General features: G+C 46.1%; 1 protein-coding gene across 1 annotated transcript in view; it reads left to right on the top strand.

The window, feature by feature from the left end:
* The window catches only part of hcrtr2 (hypocretin (orexin) receptor 2), a 60,648-nt gene extending 55,866 nt beyond the window's left edge, over positions 1–4,782 (top strand). Inside the window, exon 7 of the mRNA XM_055635223.1 lies at positions 3,482–4,782. Coding sequence (XP_055491198.1) covers positions 3,482–3,702 — 221 coding nt within the window. The 3' untranslated portion in view covers positions 3,703–4,782. The remainder of the gene's footprint in view (positions 1–3,481) is intronic.
* Positions 4,783–20,163: the final 15,381 nt, after the last annotated feature.

Genomic DNA, 20,163 nt, shown 5'->3' with positions numbered 1-20,163 from the left:
CCAAGTTGATTGGTGACACCAAACATGGAGTATTGTGCACAGTTGCCCAACTGTGGGAAGAATGTTATTAATCTGCGTGTAGTAAAGGGTGAAGAAGAGATTCACGAGGATGTTATCAGGACTGGAAGGCTGGAAAGATGAGGGGAGGCTGGACAGATTGGGACTTCTCTGCAGTGAAGGAGGCTGAGGGGTGACCTTATAGAGGTTTACAAAGTCTCATGGGGCATAGATACAGTGTTGGTCACAGTCTTAACCTTTCCTATCCACGCACGCAATGGGGTAGGGATGAATTGGACAGTATCCTAGCATATGGAAGGACAGTTCAGAAACCTGATAACTGAGCACAAAATTCACCCATTGGGACAAACCAACAACACCGTCTAGGATAAAGACACACAAAACTGTGCTTTTGCCTGCTGTTATTTGCTAAAAGTATTTAGAGGTTGAAGAGAATTTTTGAACTTGTTTATCTTTAGGGAGGCTGTCGGACAATGCAAACTAGATAAGCACAGGATTTGAACAACGTTGCTCAAAGCCAGCAGGCTCTTCGACCAAGATGACTGTTCCAGTTCAATAACACCTAGTGTTGTATCCCGGAGATGAGACTGACTGCTGGTGAGAACAGCACTGAGAATATTAATGTGCAGCCAGGATTGATTCCCATTACACTCCATCAGCAGGGTCAGATTTTAGCAAGGTTACAAGTAAGGTTGAAAAATAAATTGATTTGGAGGCCTTGAAACAAGTAATATGTACGAAATGGGAAACTTGTTATCATTTCAACAATTACAATCAAATTACAAGCTGAAAAATGACCAATACTTTAAATATCTTTAGATCCGTGACTTCCTGAAAAAATATATACAAGGATACCAAACTTTAACTCTAGACTCATTGGAAGAAGCAATGAACAATAAGGCTGAATCAAGGAAATTAATATCATATTTATACAATAGTATCTTAAATAGAGAATTACCACAGACAGAGGCACTTAGAGAAGAATGGGAACAAGAACCCACTGATAAAAATCCCGAAAGAAATTTGGGAAAAACACTTGATACATATACATAAATGTTCGATTAATGCAAGACATAATTTAATTCAATTTAAAATTCTACACAGATTTATTATTCGAAAACTAGATTGCACAAATTCTACCCAAATACTTCCCCCATTTGTGATAAATGTTTATTTCAGAATGCCACTATAACACACTCTTTTGATTCTTGTATAAAATTACACAAATGTTGGAGCGAAATCTTTGAAATTTTCACAAAATTACTTAAGATAAAACTTGACCCTAACACTGAATTGATTATATTTGCATTACTGGAAGACGAGAATAAATTGAATAAGTTTCAAAAATCATTTTTTAATTATGGTTTAATAACGGCAAAAAAACCTATATTGACATTTTGGAAAAATACATTGGTACCAACGCTTAAGATGTGGATTTCAAACATGTTGGAAACTCTACATCTTGAAGAAATACGATTCCTCCTAACAGACAAAGTAGACCAATTACTAAGGATTTGGTCTCCATTTGTCGATTTCTTGGAAGCATATGGTGCAATACAAACATGGAAACGATCCGTTTCAGGACTGGGTGAATGGTGGCCAAGAATAACAAATATCTATCTCTCCTTTATTCTTCTGCTTTCTACCTCTGCTTCTTTTCTCTTCATTCTCCTTCTTTCCTCATTTTCCTTTTTCTTACTTTCTGATATCACACACGTTTCTATTTCTTTTCTATTCTTTCTCTGTCTCCGTTTTATTGTTAAAATAAAAATACGAAGAAGCTGTACATGAATTGTAACATGCCAATATATACTAGGTACCTATGGTACCATAATATTGTACTTACTTCTAATTAAAAAAAAAAATGTAAAAAAGAGGGAAAAAAAAGAAACAAGTAATAAGACATTTTCATAAAGAGAGTGCAGTCCGGACCTCCCATCTACCTCACTGGAGACCTTTGAACTTTCTTTAATCAGACTTTATTTGACTTCAATGTTATATCTTTGCCACTAAATCTGTTGTTTAATTTAGTTTAGATATAGCGTGGAAACAGGCCCTTCAGCCCACCATGCCATCAAGTGATCACCCCGCACACCAGCACTATCCTCCACACTAGGAACAATTTACATTTTTTTACCGAAGCCAATTAATCTACAATCCTCAAAGTCTTTGGTTAGTGGGGGGAAACTGGAGCACCCAGAGAAAACCCACGAGATAACAGGGAGAACGTATAAACTCCATACAGACGGCACCAGAGGTCAGGATTAAATCCAGGTCTCTGGCACTGGAAGGCAGCAGTTCTACCACTGCGTTGCTATAATTGTTGTACCCTTTATCCTTTATCTGTACACTGTGGACAGACGGCCTGATTGTGTTCATGCATAGTCTTTTTCTTGACCAGAAAGCATGCAAACAAAAGCTTTAGTTGGAGTTTAGTTTTAGCTATAGTTTTGTCTATTTTAAGTTTAGTTTATTATAGTCACGTGTACCGAGGTACAGTGAAAAGTTTTTTTTGGGTGCCATCCAGTCAAAGAAAAGACTACACAGGACGCTTTTCACTGTTTCTCAGTACACGTGACAATAATAAACCAAACTAAACTTAATTAAATCTCCTTGTTCCTTCCCTGTATTCCTAAATGGGCCTCGTAAACATTGGATGGGTCAGTTGCAAAGTCTTTGGTGAGGAACTGTTATGTTCCATGCAGTCTGCCCGCATTGCTGGAGGTTAAATGGCAACGAGTTGGAGATTGATCCAAACAGTGTGTCAACGTGGGAAGTCCAGAATATTTGGGGTAATCCTTGCCAACATCCTACTGATTACGTTCCAACTTTGCATCTTCATGGATCCAGCAGGGGGTGAAACTATACAAATCACCAACCAAACATACAAAGTGCTGGAATAACTCAGTGAGCAAGGCAGCAACTCTGCAAAGCATGTACAGGTAACATTTTGGATCCCTTCCATGGATAAGTGACATTTCAGGTTAGGACCCTTCTGAAGGTGATATTTGGGATTGGGACACTTATGGAAGTAACATTCCGGGTCGGGACCCTTCCATGGATAGGCTACGTCTTGGGCCACGACCTTTCTGAACAGACGCTGCCTGACCCATGGAGTTACTCCACTACTTTGTGGTGGGTTTTTTGTAAACCAGCATTTGCAGTTCTTTGTTTCCACAAATTCACCAACACTCAAATGAGTGATTCTGTCTGAAAAACTAGTGCCTGGTTAGACTGGAGAAGAAGTGTGAAGGGAGACCTTAATGTTACATCTTGCACTAAATGTTGTACCCTTTATCCTTTATCTGTGCACTGTGGATTGTATTTGTGTACGGTCTTTTCTTTGACTGGATTGAGACACAAACAAAAGCTTTTCACCGTACCTTGCTCGGTGCAGATGACAATAATAAACTAAACCAAACAAAACTATAATTGATTGAGAGTTCTGCTCTTTTTCTTGAAGGCAAATTCCGGGAAGAGTTTAAAATGGCGTTTTCCTGCTTTGAGCGGAGGGACGGTCGGAGCGAGGAGCCACTCAGCAGGGGGCGGGCGAGCACGGAGAGCCGCAAATCGCTGACCACGCAGATCTGCCACTACAACGTTTCCAAAAACGCGGAGCATGTGGTGCTTGCGAACGTGACCACGCTGAAGTCCAGCGCTTTCACTGCCATTAGAGACTGGTGACCGTGACATTAAAGACCCACCCGAGGATGTCTCACCGCATCGCAAGAGCAAAGCCGAGGCCGTGTGTGGTGATAGGTGACAATATTTTGGACGTGCATCACGTCCTTAAAGTTCACGGTGACAGAAAATAAAATTCCTCCTCTGATATTAATAGATGGAATGACAAGAATCAGAGAATGCATACAATAGGTGGGAGCTGCTGAAACCTCGTGACCATGGTGACACCGAATTACCTGGACAACCTGCTACCCTCCCCTTCACTTTCACCACATGCCAGCTAACTCCACTTTTTTCAGACGGGTTATACACTCCCAGAATGTGAAACTTTTCATTGGACTTGCATCAGGCAGTGCAGTACAAACAGTAGTAAACACTGCCCAGTCCATCATCGGCTCTGACCTTCCTTCCATCAAGGGGATTTATTGCAGTCGCTGCCTCAAAAAGGCTGGCAGTATCATCAAAGACCCACACCATCCTGGCCGCACACTCATCTCCCTGCTACCTTCAGGTAGAAAGTACAGGAGCCTGAAGACTGCAACAACCAGGAATACCTACTTCCCTACAGCCATCAGGCTATTAAACCTGGCTCGGACAAAACTCTGATTATTAATAACACATTATCTGTTATTTGCACTTTATCAGTTTATTTATTCATGTGTGTATATATTTATATTATGGTATATGGACACACTGATCTGTTTTGTAGTAAATCCCTACTATGTTCTGTGTGCTGAAGCAAAGCAAGAATTTCATTGTCCTATCAGGGACACATGACAATAAACTCACTTGAACTTGAATTTGAGTTCATATTGCAACTCACAGCATTCCACCTCAGTGCCCTCTTGTCCCTGGTTTCATGCCTTAACTCTTAGAGTCCAACATCCCCTAAAAACCACCTTATCTACCTGTCCCGCTTTATTCCTCCGTAACGACCCATTTCATGTCCTCCCTGAGGATGTGTAGCCCCAATGGGATCTCTACTCTTGCTCCCACCTCCATGTACTGGATGGGAACTTGTGATGCCAAACCAAGCCACTGAACAGCACCATCTCAGGGTCCATCTGCATAACATCACCTGTTAAATGCTCGAAGGGCCGAATGGCCTACTCCTGCACCTATTGTCTTTTGCTTATTGGCTAGGTGTTAGACAATAAGCAAAAGACAATAGGTGCAGGAGTCGGCCATTCGGCCCTTCGAGCCAGCACCGCCATTCAATGTGATCATGGCTGATCATCTCCAATCAGTACCCCGTTCCTGCCTTCTCCCCATATCCTCTGACTCCGCTATTTTTAAGAGCCCTATCTAGTGTTGTACAAGTGAGACAGAGGCTGGTCAGTGCCCCAACGTTACCCTCGTACTAAGGTTGAAAGGTTAGCTCCGTGACGCTAATGGGCTGTAAAATGGGCTGTAAAATTGGTTGATATTGTTCTCATTCTTTCTTTCATTTTGCATTCATTTCGGTGAGCAAAAGGCAGAGATATTCAACAAATTATTACAGAACAAAAGGACCTTGGAGAGCACACCCTGCCTGTTGTTCTCTCTGCGGACTCAGCGAAGCATAGGTGGGCTGGGGCTTCTAAATTGTTCCCAATTGACTGACGTGTGCCATTGTGACTGTGGGAAGGCAGGGACTTCCTCCTCCATTCTAGCTGCAGTTCTACGAGGGGACACTAGATGGCACACTTTACCACCAGCTCCCTTAACCCCGTTCTCATCGCAAATAAATGCACCATTGAAGTGTGCTGTCCGAAACTTGGTAAAACTCATGACTGGGATTTTAATGTCAAATCTTATAAAATAAAGTCATAAATCAATCATTACAAAATGTGGAATCGAAAAATTATAGTTGTTATAAGGGACCCGGTGGATGGCGAGGTCTGGAAAGGGGAACCTGTCGATCCGACCCCTGCTCGTCCTCCCGAAGCGCAGAGACATAGAAAACATAGAAACATAAGAAATTAGGTGCAGGAGTAGGCCATTCGGCCCTTCGAGCCTGCACCACCATTCAATATGATCATGGCTGATCATCCAACTCAGTATCCCGTACCTGCCTTCTCTCCATACCCCCTGATCCCCTTAGCCACAAGGGCCACATCTAACTCCCTCTTAAATATAGCCAATGAACTGGCCTCAACTACCCTCTGTGGCAGAGAGTTCCAGAGATTTCACCACTCTCTGTGTGAAAAAAGTTCTTCTCATCTCGGTTTTAAAGGGTTTCCCCCTTATCCTTAAGCTGTGACCCCTTGTCCTGGACTTCCCCAACATCGGGAACAATCTTCCTGCATCTAGCCTGTCCAACCCCTTAAGAATTTTGTAAGTTTCAATAAGATCCCCTCTCAATCTCCTAAATTCTAGAGAGTATAAACCAAGTCTATCCAGTCTTTCTTCATATGACAGTCCTGACATCCCAGGAATCAGTCTGGTGAACCGTCTCTGCACTCCCTCTATGGCAATAATGTCCTTCTGGGGGGATGGAGCCGGTGATGATGCCGCATGCGATGCAATGATGGGGGGGTAATGCCGCTCAGAGAGGAGAGGAAACCGGGGTCTAGCCTACTGTGCCCAAGAGGTCGGCTGCAGGAGGCGACCCCGGGGAGCAAAGATGGGCGGGCGAGGAGAGGGTCGTCGGTTCGCTGCTCGATCCGCACATCCACGGAAGGCAATGGCTGGAGGCCCGCAGCAGCCTGGGGCTTGCGTGGTGCGGGCAATGTTCATAACAACTAGAACTGGTCTGTGAAAATGGCGGAAAAACATGTCGCCTCTTGAATGCGGGATCAGTACATTATTTCTGTACACTTGCTCATTGGGGATGTGCTTGGTTATTGCAATACTCTACTGGACTGTTTGTAAGAAAAGAACTTCACTCTGTGTTTGCATTTTGCACGTGTGACATTAAAAGCAGCATTAAGCCGTTGAACCATTGGAATGGTTGCTGCCTATATATATATGCCATTTATATATAGATTAGGGGCTATTAGCTACGAGGAGTGGGTGGACAGACTTAGTTGCATCATGGCCTGGTTCGGCAACTTGAACGTCCAGGAGCGGAAAACACTGCGAAAAGTTGTGAGTGCCCAATCCATCACCGACTCTGACCTCCCTACCATTGAAGGGATTTATTGGAGTTGCTGCCTCAAAAAGGCAGCCAGCATCATCAGAGACCCACACCATCCTGGCCACACACTCATTTCACCATTGCCATCGGGAAGAAGGTACAGGAGCCTGAAAACTGTAACGTCCAGGTTCAGGAACAGCTGCTTCCCTTCAGCCATCAGGCTATTAAACACAACGACAAATAAGCTCTGAACTACAATTACTATTATTGCACTATAATTGTTTGTTTTTTGAGTATGTGTGTATGTGTAGATATATATACACTGAACATTTTGTTCCTCTCATTTATGTACTATGTTCACATATTCTGTTGTGCTGCAGCAAGTAAGAATTTCATTGTTCTATCTGGGACACATGACAATAAAACACTCTGGACTCTTGATTGTTTTCTCTTGTGCACCGGAAGTTGAGGGGAGACATGATAGAAGTACATAATGTTATGAGAGGCATAAATCAAGGTGGACTGTCAGAAGCTTTTTCCTAGGGTGAAAATGTCAAACACTACAGGGCATAGGTTTAAGATGAAAAGGGCAAAGTTTAACGGAGATGTGCCGGGGCAAACCTTTCCACACAGCGGGTGGCGGGTGTCTGGATTACGCCGCCAGGGATGGTGGTGGAGGCAGATAAAATAGTGGTGCTTCAGAGGCTTTTAGATAGGCACTTGGATATGCAGGAAATTGAGGGATATGGATCATGTGCAGGCTGGTGAGATTAGTTTATGTTATCATCGGGTTCGGCACAGACATTGCGGGCTGAAGGGCTTGTTACTATGCTGTCCTGTTCAACGCATGTCTGTGGCGGGTCCCTGGGGGGTAGGCTACTCCTTGGATCAGCCCCCTCGCCGGTTGAGGGACAGGGGCATGGGTCTGCCACAGGGTTTCCAGACGACCCTGGTTTTAGTGCTCTCGAGGTGTGTGTGTGTGTGGTGTACTCTAGCTGTAGGGATTAAAAGACTACTGTTTGAACCCGCCTGGCGTCTGGCCTTTTCCTGACCTCGTCCAGGCCAGTACATGTCCATTAATTTATTAGATAGTTGACATTTAACACATATTTGTTGAGGATTCACCATCTCTGCAGCCACATCTTTGGTGTAAGAGCTCCACTTGCTGGTGGAAGCTGAGGTTGTGGCAACAAAGCAGGAAAAGGGCAAGGAAAGTTGTGTGGGGTGGCACAGTGACACAGGTAGAGGAGCCGCTGCCACACAGTTCCAGAGACCGGATGTTTCATTCCGCCTGCTTGGAGTTTGCATGTTCTCCGTGACTGTGTTGTGGGATTTGACCGTATTGCAGCATTGCACAGATTGAGGCCGTGGTTCCGTCTCCTTGTAAAAAACATAGAACTGCAAATGCTGGTTAATGCACAAAAGGACACAAAGTGCTGGAATAATTCAGCGTGTCAGGCTGCATCCCTGGAGAACGTGGATAGGTGACGTTTCAGGTGGGGACCCTTCCTCAGACGGTTGTAGAGGGGGAGAGGGATAGAAAGCTGAGAAAGAGGAGAGGTAGGACAAAGCCTGACAGGTTTCAGCCACCCCCCCCCAGCAATCAATAGTGGGAGAGGCCAGGACTAGAGGACATAGCTCCAGAATCAAAGGCCGTTCTTTTCGGAAGGAGATGAGGGTGGTGAATCTGTGGAATTCTTTGCCACAGGAGGCTTTGGAGGCCAAGTCAATGGATATTTTCGGCAGAGATAGATAGATTCCTGATTCTTGTACAGGTGTCAGAGGTTATGGGAAGAAGGCAGGAGAATGGGGTTAGGAGAGAGAGAAATGGATCAGCCATGATTGAATGGCAGAGTAGACTTGATGGGCCGAATGGCCTAATTCTACTCCTATCACTTGTGACCTTATGACCTTAATCTGTCTGAAGAAGAGACGTGACACAGAACGTCACCTAGCCATGTTCTCCAGAGATGTTGCCTGGCCCTCTGTCACTCTAGCAGTTTGTGTCCTTTCATGTAAACTAGCATCTATAGCTCCTTGTTTCTGTGGCTTGGATTCGCAGTGTGCCTCGCACAGCAGGTAAACATGCCCTTCAGCCAGCAAGCTGTACACTGTCTCAAAATCCATCACATTAAGATCAATCTCAGTGAAGCTTGCCGATCCAAAACGGCATCTTTCCATTCCCTCCACAGATGCTGCCTGACCCACTGAGATCCCCCAGCACTTTATGTTTCGTTCAGATTTCTAGCATCTGCAGTTCCTTGTGTCCCCATTTCAATGCAACCATTATCGGGCACATCTTCAGGTGCTGAAATAAGCAGATGGTGATACTCAAGCAAGCCACATGGAGAAGCACCATGTCCAACATTCATGGCAGTGTTCCCATCAAACACCTTCATCCAAATGATTTTAAAGATTACTGCAGCATTAGCTGATGAGAAAAGCTATTAGTGTCAGCTGTGAAAAGCAAATGAGATGTTACCAAGTTGTGCATGTTAAAATAGGATAGTACCTGTATATCAATCAGCGGAAGTGTCATTTTTATGTAGTTTTCATATTCCAAACTGTCTCCTATTGTTCTTCACTGATTACATTTTAGAGATGATCTTGTGTTCAGGAATGGTCCATTATTCCACCCCCCACGGTATGCCTGCCTTCATTGGACGTCATGTTGCAGCTTAATACAACATTGGTCAGGCAGCATTACGGAAGGCACAGTGGCGCAGCGGTAGAGTTACTGTCTTACAGCGCTCACAGCATCGGAGACTCAGGTTCGATCCCGACTACGGGTGCTGTCTGTACGGAGTTTGTGCATTCTCCCTGTGACCGCGTGGGTTTTCTCCAAGATTTTCGGTTTTCTCCAACACTTTGGAAAGACGTACAGTTTTGTAGGTTGATTGGCCTAGTATAAATGTAAATTGTTCCTAGTGTTAGTGTGCGGAGATCGCTGGTCGGCATGGACTCGGTGGGTTGAAGGGCCTGTTTCCGCGTTGCATCTCTAAACTAAACTAAAAAAATTGGAGTATTGGATACAGTTCTGGTCACCCCATTACAGGATGGATGTGGAGGCTTTGGAGAGGGTGCAGGAGAGGTTTACCAGGATATTGCCTGGATTTCAGGATATTAACTATAAGGAAAGGTTGGATGAACTTGGTTTGTTTTTTCAGGATTGTTGGAAGCTGAGGGAGACCTGATTGAAGTACAGACACCTGGCGTTTTACACCCGTTTGATTTATGCTTTTTTGAAATAGCCCACTTGTCCCTTTAACAGCAAAGCTTGATAAATGCACTGGAATTTTTGAATTTACTGCTGACAGCATGCTCGCGTATAAGTTTACTTTACACATTTTTGAATTACACGCTGCTTTTCCACCAAGGAAACCCTACGTAAAACACAAGGTCCCTGGATATATAATTATGAGAGGTATAGATAGGGCACAGAGTCAGAACCTTAGTCCCTGGGTGAAAATGTCAAAGACTAAAGGCCGAGCTTTAAGGTGAGAGGGGAAAACTTTAAAAGATATTTACAAGGCATGTTTTTTAACACAAAGACTGGTAGTTGCCAGGAATGCACTGCCAGGATTGATGGTGGAAGTATGTAGCTGCAATAGCATCATTTAAGAGCACATGAACAGGCAGGGAATAGTTAGATGGACCTCAAGCAGGCAGTTTGAATTGGCATCGGTGTCAGCGTGAATATTGTGGGCCAAAGGACCTGCTCCTGCTGTATTGTTCAACGCCCTTGTATAAAATGTTCCCAGAGTCTCTCAATGACAACTATTGAAGAAGTGCTTCTAACTATGACCCTTGGATTTACCTCTCGATGGCGTCCTTGTAAAGACCAGTGAGGAAACAAGCATTGTACAAAATGGTGGGTACTCTAACCAGGGCTTGCCTTTAGCAGACAGACCCCTCGCTGTGATACATACACAACCAACGCTGAGGAGAAGCTTCCTGTTGTAAGGAAAGCATCAATCCTGAGGGTTTTGCAGTACTTAAACGAGAAACGTTGCAGGATGGCACTATTATGCATAGAACTAAAAGTATATAAAGAACATTTCAAAGGGATTAGCTTTAATGAGCTGCTTAATCTGTTTTTATAGAGGAAGCACATTTACAGTAAAAGCTTGCGGTGAAGCATTCCAGGAGATAAATATTAGACCCTAATGAAGACTTCGGAAATGTGGTTTTCATTAAAGACAGCTCACGATTCAAAGTATCTAGTTTCCTATCTGATTCCCTCTCGCCTGTTCCACCGCCAGCCACCAGCAGGGAGATGTCTGGTCTCTGCTTAGTGTGTGCAGTGTGAAGGCATCTGACTGAAGTGGTTCAATCTACTTTGGTTGGAAAGAAACAGGCCCTTCAGCCCAGAAACTCTGTGCTGTACATCAAGCACCCGTTTCCACTAACCCAATTCATTCTCCCAACCTTGCGTTCAGCTCCCCCAGATTCTATCATTCACCAACATCTGTCTGTAGGATTTATTATGGACTACAATGCCCCACAGTACAGCAATGTGCTCTAATCGTACGGTAGCCTGGAAACCTAATCATATTGAGTCTGCTCTGCATGCTGTACGCTATCCAGTTTTGATTTTACTTCAAGTAGATCCAATTGGAAATTATTTCCAAATGGAAGAGCACCAGATACAAAATTGGCCTGGGCACTTATGTGGACTATTCACGTTAGTACATCTGGTATTTTTCCACACATCGGTTCCACACAATCGGCTATTACTTTTGTGCCAGGACTGTTGTGAAATAATTTCAGTCAAACTGGAAGCACTTTGCACTAGTTTTTGCCTTTGGAGCTATTTAAGATGCCTGGTTGCTTGCAAGGGGAAGTCTATCACAACGCCTAGACAGGTCTAAGAAGGCAGTTTGAGCATTTTGCAAATCCATGGTGTGTGGCCAAACTAACAGGGTGTTTGTCCAAGATTTGGCTTTCAGGAAAGGGCCTGAGCTAGAGGAAGAGGTTGAACAGACTAGGGCTTTATTCCTTGGAGCACGGGCAGATGAGGGGTGATCTCAGAGAGGTTCAGTTTAATTTAGAGATACAATGTGGAAACAGGCTCTTCCGCCCACCGAGTCCACGCTGACCAGCGATCCCCGCACATTAACTATATCCTACACACACTAGGGACAGTTTACACTTATATCAAGCCAATTAACCTAGAAATCTGTATGTCTTTGGAGGTGGAAGGAAACCGAAGATCTCGGGGAAACCCCACGAATGTCATGGGAGAACCTACATGTAAGGCAGCAACTCTACTGCCACGCCACAGTGCCGCCCTTGTATAATAGCAAGAGAGGAATAGATAGGGTAAATGCACAGAGTCTTTTACCCAGAGTAGGGCAATCAAGAACCAAAAAACATAGTTTTAAGGTGACGGGGGAAAGATTTAATAAGAGCCTGAGGGGTAACATTTTTACACAAAGGGTGGTGGGTGTGTAGAACTGTCAGAGTAGGTAGTTGAGGCAGCTACTATCACAGCCTACTTTGATAGGTACATGGAAAGGATAGGTTTAGAGGGATACTAGACCGTGGGACCCATTGGGTCCTGTCCCCTCAACGAGCGAGTTATGGGGGTGTGGCCTGCAACGTCACACACACACACTAACCACCCCCCGTGGGAAGCGGGGTGGGGGAGGGAGGTGGAGAGGGGGGGGAAGATGGGAAAGGTGGGGGAGGGGGAGGGGAGAGGGGAGAGAGAGGGGAGAAAGGGGGGAGAGGGGGGATGGAGGGGGTGTGGAGGGGGTGGGGGGAGGGGAGAGGGGGAAGATGTGGGGGGGGGGGGGGGGGGGGGATGGGGGAGGAGGGGGGAGATGGGGGGGGAAGGGGGAGGAGTGGAGGGAGTGGAGAGGGGGGGGGGGGGGGGGGAAGTGGGAGGAGTGACAGGGGGGGGGGTGGGGGAAGAGGAGGGGGAGTGGGGGAGAGGAGGGGGGAGGAGGGGGGTGAAGGGGGGGGGCGTGTTGTAGAGGAGGGGGGAGGGGGGATAGGATAGGATGGGGGAAGGGGGAGATCGGGGAGATGGAGGAGGGAGGAGGGGATTGGTTGGGGGAGAGGAGGGGAGAGGGGCAAAGGGGGAGAGGGAGGAGTGGGGGAGGATAGCCGTGTGGGGGGGAGCAGGAGAGAGTGCAGGAGGGAGTGGGGGGGGGGGGGGAAGGGGGGAGCAGGGGGAAGCGGGTAGCACCGGGAGGGAGTGGTTAGCAGCGGGGGCGGGGGGGGGGAGTGGGCAGCAGCGGGGCGGGGAGGAGCGGTAGTAGCGGGGAGAGGGGGGATGACTTCACTCACTGAGCGTGGAACATAGCGCAGCTGGCCGCAAGGAGAAAGTTCTTCAAAAGCAAGTCGGGAAGCTCGTGAATGGTCGTGGGCGCTCCTGACCTCGGGAGACCTCGGGCGACCTAGGGATCTGCAGTACAGAGCCCACTTGCTCGTTCTTTCTGCGTCTTTTGAAGAACTGGCGGGGGGTGGATGGAGTCAGGGGGGAGGGGTGGTGACGTCACTCTTGGAAAACAGTGCCCAGCAGGCAGCGCGTTGAAAACTGCGCAGCTTGCGGTGGGGAGGAGAACCATTGTGATGTCATCAGCTCGTTAACTTCAGCTCGTTAACTTCAAAAAAGATTTCAGATTGGTGAAAAATGTTAGTAGAAAACTCAAGAAATAATGAATTAAATTTTCAGATGAGGTGATTTTTGAGATGATGAGGTATATCTCTACTGGAAAATGTAAAAATGCCACCTTTACCGCGTCGGGATTTAGAGATGTGAATCACATATGAGAACACACACACGCACACAAATAAATACATTCACATCCAAGATCAGAGTTTTATATTATAATAGTTCTGCCAAATGCAGGCAGGTGGGACTAGTGTAAATGAGGCATGCTGGTCGGCATAGGCAAGTTTGGTCGAAGGGCCTGTTTCCACTGTATGACTCTATAGAGTCTTCAAGTCAAAAGTGTTTTATCATCATATTCCCTGAAACGGAACAATAAAATAGATATGTAAACATGGTGCCCTGTAAACATTATAATAAACAACAAAAAAGTTCAGAAAACAAAACACAAACAATAATAGTGCAAAGACCAAAGCAATGTCCCCAGGTACATGTAGTTCAGAGCTTAGTTGGCGGTTGTAGTGTTTAATAGCCTGATGGTTGTTAGGAAGAAGTTGCTCTTGAACTTGGACGTTACAGCTTTCAGGCTCCTGTACCTTTTTACCGATAGAAGGAGTAAAATGAGAGCATGGCCAGAGCGGTGTGGGTCTCTGTTGATGCTGGCTCCCTTTTTATGGCATCGACTCCTGCAGGCCCCTTCGATGGTGGGGAGGTCAGTTGTTGTGCAAAATCATTTGCTTGCGCTGCAGGCCCTCAGTCTTAAACTTCACCTTCCCCCCCCAAAGTACCAATTGTCAATTGTCATCTACAACTTTCAAACCCCTACTCTATGACCTGTGAGCCTGCACACCTCTGCAACAGCAGGCTATGTACAGGATGAGGATTATCCCAGACCTCTCCTTTCTCTCTTGGATTTTTCTTCCTAACAACCCTTTCTGGGAAGAGATAAACATGAATTTCTCACAAGAATTCCTTCAGCATTTTGTATTCTGATCAAGGTAAGTTGGAAAATTAGCATTACACCCTCGCTTATGGGGGGACCATTCAGTGATCTGATAACAGTGGAAGAAGCTGTTCCTGATTCTGTTAGTACATGTTTTCAAGCTTTTGTATCTAATGCCTGATAGGAATGGGGGAAGCGGTAATAGCAATCAAGCCATAAACGAGCACAATAGGTAGTGCAATGTGCAAAATACTAGAGTTTGGAATATAGTGTTACAGCGTTATAACCTTATAGTTACAAAGTACAGATTAAAAATATACAAGCATTCTCTTGTATATATATTACCCCTGTGACCGTGTGGATTTCTCTGGGAGCTCTAGTTTCCTCCCACATTCCAAAGATGTGCTCGTTTGTAGGTTAATTGGCTTCTGTAAATTGTGTGCAGGATTGAACTAGTGCACGGGTGATCATTGGTGGGTGCAGACTCAATGGGCCAAAGTGCCTGTTTCAACGCTGTAGCTCTAAACTGATGTAAACTAAATTAAACTAGCCCTGAAGCATCTAAGGAAGCATTTACTCTGACCTGAGACCTCTGAATCTCCCATAATTTTTTTTTGCAAGTGGGTGTATCTGCCTCTCACCTTCCCTTGCAAGCTGATCTACATCTGCCGGTCCTGTGATGCAAATATTATAAAAGGGACTGACAGATAAGAAGCACTACAAAAACCAATCATAAGGCTACACAGCCAGAGATGTTTCACCTTCAGGAACCTTCTCATGAAAAATCCTTGATCTGAAACGTTAAAGGGCCTGTCCCACTAGCATGCAAATCCATGCGGCAAGCGCAGCCTAACGTGGTCACTTGAGCCGTACGGCCTCGCGGGGCCGGTCCTACTTCGATCGCCGGAGCCATATGGAGTTGTTTGGAGCTGGTCCCGACATCGCGCGAGGCTCCGAAAAACTGACCGTGTTACAAAATTCCGCTCGGCAACGGCCTGCCGGCCCGCAGCCGCCTCGCCGCCATACGTCATGTGCGAACCATCAGTTTTAAATGGATGGTTCACCCAGAATATTACCAGCTCCAATCAATCAACTCTGCTTTGGGTTTTAATTGTTGATGTTGGATCTTGTCAAAAGCTTTCTGAAGATCTAACCCAACTTAATTTAATCTGATGCTTTCCCCCCCACCCCCTTCATGAATTTGTTAATTGGTGCTTCAATTCGCTGTCTTTATCCATTGCAGCTGAGTTGAATTCCATGAGACAAATGTGGACTTTTAGTGATGATCACAATTGCCAGTAATTGAGACATATTGTAATCGGCAATCGAAGGGGACCTCACTCATCATTTTTCCATGCCAGCCATAAAGTCCCTTCTAGCTAATACAGGGCCTAGGGCTGGCATTCGTAGTAATTGTAAGCTTGGTTTAACATGAAACCAGGCTCATGTGGGGCTGGAGAGATGCTGTAGGTTGAAGAGACACTAGAGGAGTAAGTTGAGAGGCTTTTAGTTTAGATTTAGTTTATTATTGTTAGATGTACTGAAGAATAGTGAAAATATTTTTTGTTGCACCAGTTTGCCACTAAACCAACCAACTCCACCTTGATTTGGTTATCAAACCCGCTGACAAGGGAGGTGCCGTGGTAGTCTGGCGCGCCGATCTCTACAAAGCTGAGGCCACGCGCCAACTATCGGACACCTCCTCCTACTTACCCCTGGACCATGACCCCACTGACGAGCACCAGGCCACCATCTCCAGCACCATCACCAACTTCATCCACTCCAATGCCCTACCCGACCGAGCCTCCAACCTCATCGTTCCCCAGCCCCGCACAGCCCGATTTTACCTTCTCCCTAAAATCCACAAACCTGATTGTCCCGGAAGACCCATTGTCTCCGCCTGTTCGTGCCCCACCGAACTCATTTCCAAATACCTTGACTCCATCCTATCACCCTTGGTTAAATCCCTCCCTACCTATGTCCAAGACACCTCAGACACTCTCCGTCGTCTCCGCGCATTCAATTCTCTAGGCCCTCACCCCCTCATCTTCACCATGGACGTCCAATCACTATACACCTCCATCCCCCACCACGATGGTCTCACAGCCCTCCGGTTCTTCCTCGACCAGAGAAGCAACCCATACCCAGCCACTGACACTCTCCTCCGCCTAGCGGAGCTGGTCCTTACCCTCAATAACTTCGCGTTCGACTCCTCCCACTTCCTCCAAATACAAGGCGTAGCTATGGGCACACGCATGGGCCCCAGCTATGCCTGCCTATTTGTAGGTTACGTCGAGCAATCCTTGTTCAATACATACCAGGGCCCCATCCCCAACCTCTACCTCCGCTACATCGACGACTGCTTTGGTGCCACCTCCTGCACCCGCACACAACTGACTGACTTCATCCACTTCACCACTAATTTCCATCCGGCACTGAAATACACCTGGACCATTTCCGACACTTCCCTACCATTCCTTGACCTCACTATCTCCATTGCAGGTGATAGACTTCTAACCGACATACACTATAAACCCACTGACTCCCATGGCTATCTGGACTACACTTCTTCCCACCCTGCTTCCTGTAAGGACTCCATCCCCTACTCCCAATTCCTCCGTCTACGCCGCATCTGCTCCACGGATGAGGCGTTCCACACCAGGACATCTGAAATGTCCTCACTATTCAGGGAACGGGGGTTCCCCTCCCCCACCATAAATGAGGCTCGCACCAGGGTCTCTTCCATACCCCGCAACACTGCTCTCTCTCCCCATCCCCGCACTCACAACAAGGGCCGAGTCCCCCTAGTCCTCACCTTTCACCCCACCAGCCGTCACATACAAAAAATAATCCTCCGTCAGTTTCGCCACCTCCAACGTGACCCCACTACTCGCCACATCTTCCCATCTCCCCCCATATCTGCCTTCCGCAAAGACCGCTCCCTCCATAACTCCCTTGTCAATTCTTCCCTTCCCTCTCGGTCCACCCCCCCCCCGGGCACTTTCCCTTGCAACCGCAAGAGATGCAACACTTGTCCCTTTACCTCCCCCCTCGACTCCGTTCAAGGACCCAAGCAATCGTTCCAGGTGCGACAGAGGTTTACCTGCATCTCTTCCAACCTCATCTATTGCGTCCGCTGCTCTAGATGTCAGCAGATCTATATCGGTGAGACCAAGCGGAGGTTGGGCGATCGTTTCGCCGAACACCTCCGCTCGGTCCGCTGACCTCCCGGTGGCTCAGCACTTCAACTCCCCCTCCCACTCCGCCTCCGACCTCTCTGTCCTGGGTCTCCTCCATGGCCACAGCGAGCAGCACCGGAAATTGGAGGAACAGCACCCCATATTCCGTTTGGGGAGTCTGCACCCCGGGGGCATGAACATCGAATTCTCCCAATTCTGTTAGTCCTTGCTGTCTCCTCCCCTTCCTCAGCTCCCCTGCTGTCTCCTCCCACCCTCCAGCCTTCTGGCTACTCCTCCTTTTCCCTTTCTTGTCCCCACCCACCCCCACCCCCGATCAGTCTGAAGAAGGGTTTCGGCCCGAAACGTTGCCTATTTCCTTCGCTCCATAGATGCTGCTGCACCCGCTGAGTTTCTCCAGCTTTTCTGTGTAACCTTCAACTCCACCTTGAAGTGGTTTCGGATTCTTGCGAGTCTCCAGCTTTGCTCCAGTGGACTTGTTACGTTCTTGTGCAACAATTATTTCAAACAAACCCATTCTGATCACTGGTGCAAATGCTTCATATCTGAAGAAACTAATAACAGCATCTCCCTTCCCCTTAGCTATAGCATGTATGTTTCCATTTGTTTGCCAGTAGAATATGGCAATGCCTCGTTTGGGCAGAGGAAACACAAATGGCTGCTTTTGGAACTCTGTTAAAAACCATCCGTTGAAACTTTCAAAAACCACAAAAGGAAATTCTGCATATCTCCAATGTCCCTTTCCATTTTATACACCATAGAAAGTATCCTTGGTTTGGCAACTGCTCTGCCCAAAACCATGAGAAATTGCAGAATGTTATGGATGCAACCAAGACCACAACTCAAACCAGCCTCGCCTCCATCTATACTTCATGCTGCTTCGGAAAAGCAGTTAACGTAATCTTGGACCATTTTCACTCTGATCGTTCTTTCTTCTTCCATCAGGCAGAAAGGTTCCATGGTACTTTATTGTCACGTGCCTATGAACAGTGAAATTATTTTTTTGCTCACAGTTCAGTAACTATATATTATGTAAGTACATATGTAAGTACAAGAGTGTAATATAGTAGATTACACTGAGGCAATCTAAAAGAGTTGCCATGTTTCCAGCAGCAGATACAAAGCGTGAGAGCATGTATCACCAGATTCAGGAACAACTCCTTCCATGCCGTTTTTAGATGGCAAGAACCTCTGCAAAGCTAATGGTGTAGCCCCAATCTCCCAACCTACCTCTTTGTAGCCCTTGCACTTATTCTATCTGCACTTTCTTCAATAGAACTACATCATAGTTAATTTGATACAATAATAAGTGAAAGGGATGAAAGTTGAACACACATTACAATTCTCTTAGGAGAAAATACTGTTGCAAAGCAACTTCCTAGAAGTTTTGGAGGTTGCCTGCCTCCTGATTAACAATTGAAGCCTTCTTGCCTTCTAACCACTAGGGCCTCTGGTGAAACAGTGGATATTGATACCAATTCTTTTCACTTTCTGGATGTCGTGAATTGTCCAAATTGGTATTCGAGAATGTCATTGGGCATGATAATGGTGAAGGCAAAAGTGTGGAAGCAGTAACCATCTATCTGTGGAGGCAGCAGTGGGTAGTTCCAGCAATGTCCAGTCTTATTCCACAACATGTGCACCAGGCATCTTAAATCTTTATCTTTCTCTCTTCAGCCTCTTATGTCGTGCCAACAGAGCCCAACATAAACTCCAGAAACACTATCTTATCTTCCATTCGGGCACACTACACTTCCCAGGACTCAGCACTGAACTCTCCAGTTACAAGCTACAAGCTACATCTGAAGTGACTAGATCTGATGACCTGTAATGTTAACTCCTTTTTTTCTCCCCACTGAGGCTGCCGGATATGCTGAACATTTCAAACATTGTTCTTGATCTCGAGTTTCCAGCATAATTACAGTCATACAGTGCAGAAACAAGCCCTTCTCACCCTAAACCTAAAAAAAGACACAAAGTGCTGAAGTAACTCAGCAGGAGAGGCAGCATCCCTGGAGACATGGATAGGTGATGTTTTGGGTCGGGACCCTTGTTCAGACTGATTGGTAGGTCCATCACCCTGAAGAAGGAGCCCGACCCGAAATGTCCTCTATCTGTGTTCTCCAGAGATGCTGCCTGACCCGCTGAGTTACTCCAGCTCTTTGTGGGGTTTTTTTGTAAACCAGCATCTGCAGTTCCTTGTTTCTTCTCCTTGAACCTATGTCCTCTTGTTCTGAATCCTCCTTCCTTGGGTAAAAACTGCATTCATCTTATCTATTCTCCCTCGTGATTTTATACATCTCCATCAGATCACCCCTCAACCTCCTCCACTCCAAATAAAAAAGTCCTAGACTGCCCAAACTCTCCCTATAGCTCAACCCTTCAAGTCCTGGCAACATCTTCATGAATCTCCGCACTCATTGCTGCTTAATGACATGCATCCTGCAGCAGGGTGACCAAAACTGAACACCATACTCCAAATGCCACCTCACCACCATCTTGTGCAACTTTAATATAACATCCCAACTTCAATACAATACTCTGACAGATGATGGCAATTACATCAAAAGTTTTCTTGACTGCCCAATCTATCGGTGATGCCACTTTCCAGGCATCATTAAAATAATGTCATCGTTCAGGGAACTTT

Source organism: Leucoraja erinacea, chromosome 5 (assembly GCF_028641065.1).
Source record: "Leucoraja erinacea ecotype New England chromosome 5, Leri_hhj_1, whole genome shotgun sequence".
Classification (NCBI taxonomy): Eukaryota; Metazoa; Chordata; class Chondrichthyes; order Rajiformes; family Rajidae; genus Leucoraja; species Leucoraja erinaceus.
This window is presented reverse-complemented; position numbering and strand designations above follow the sequence as displayed.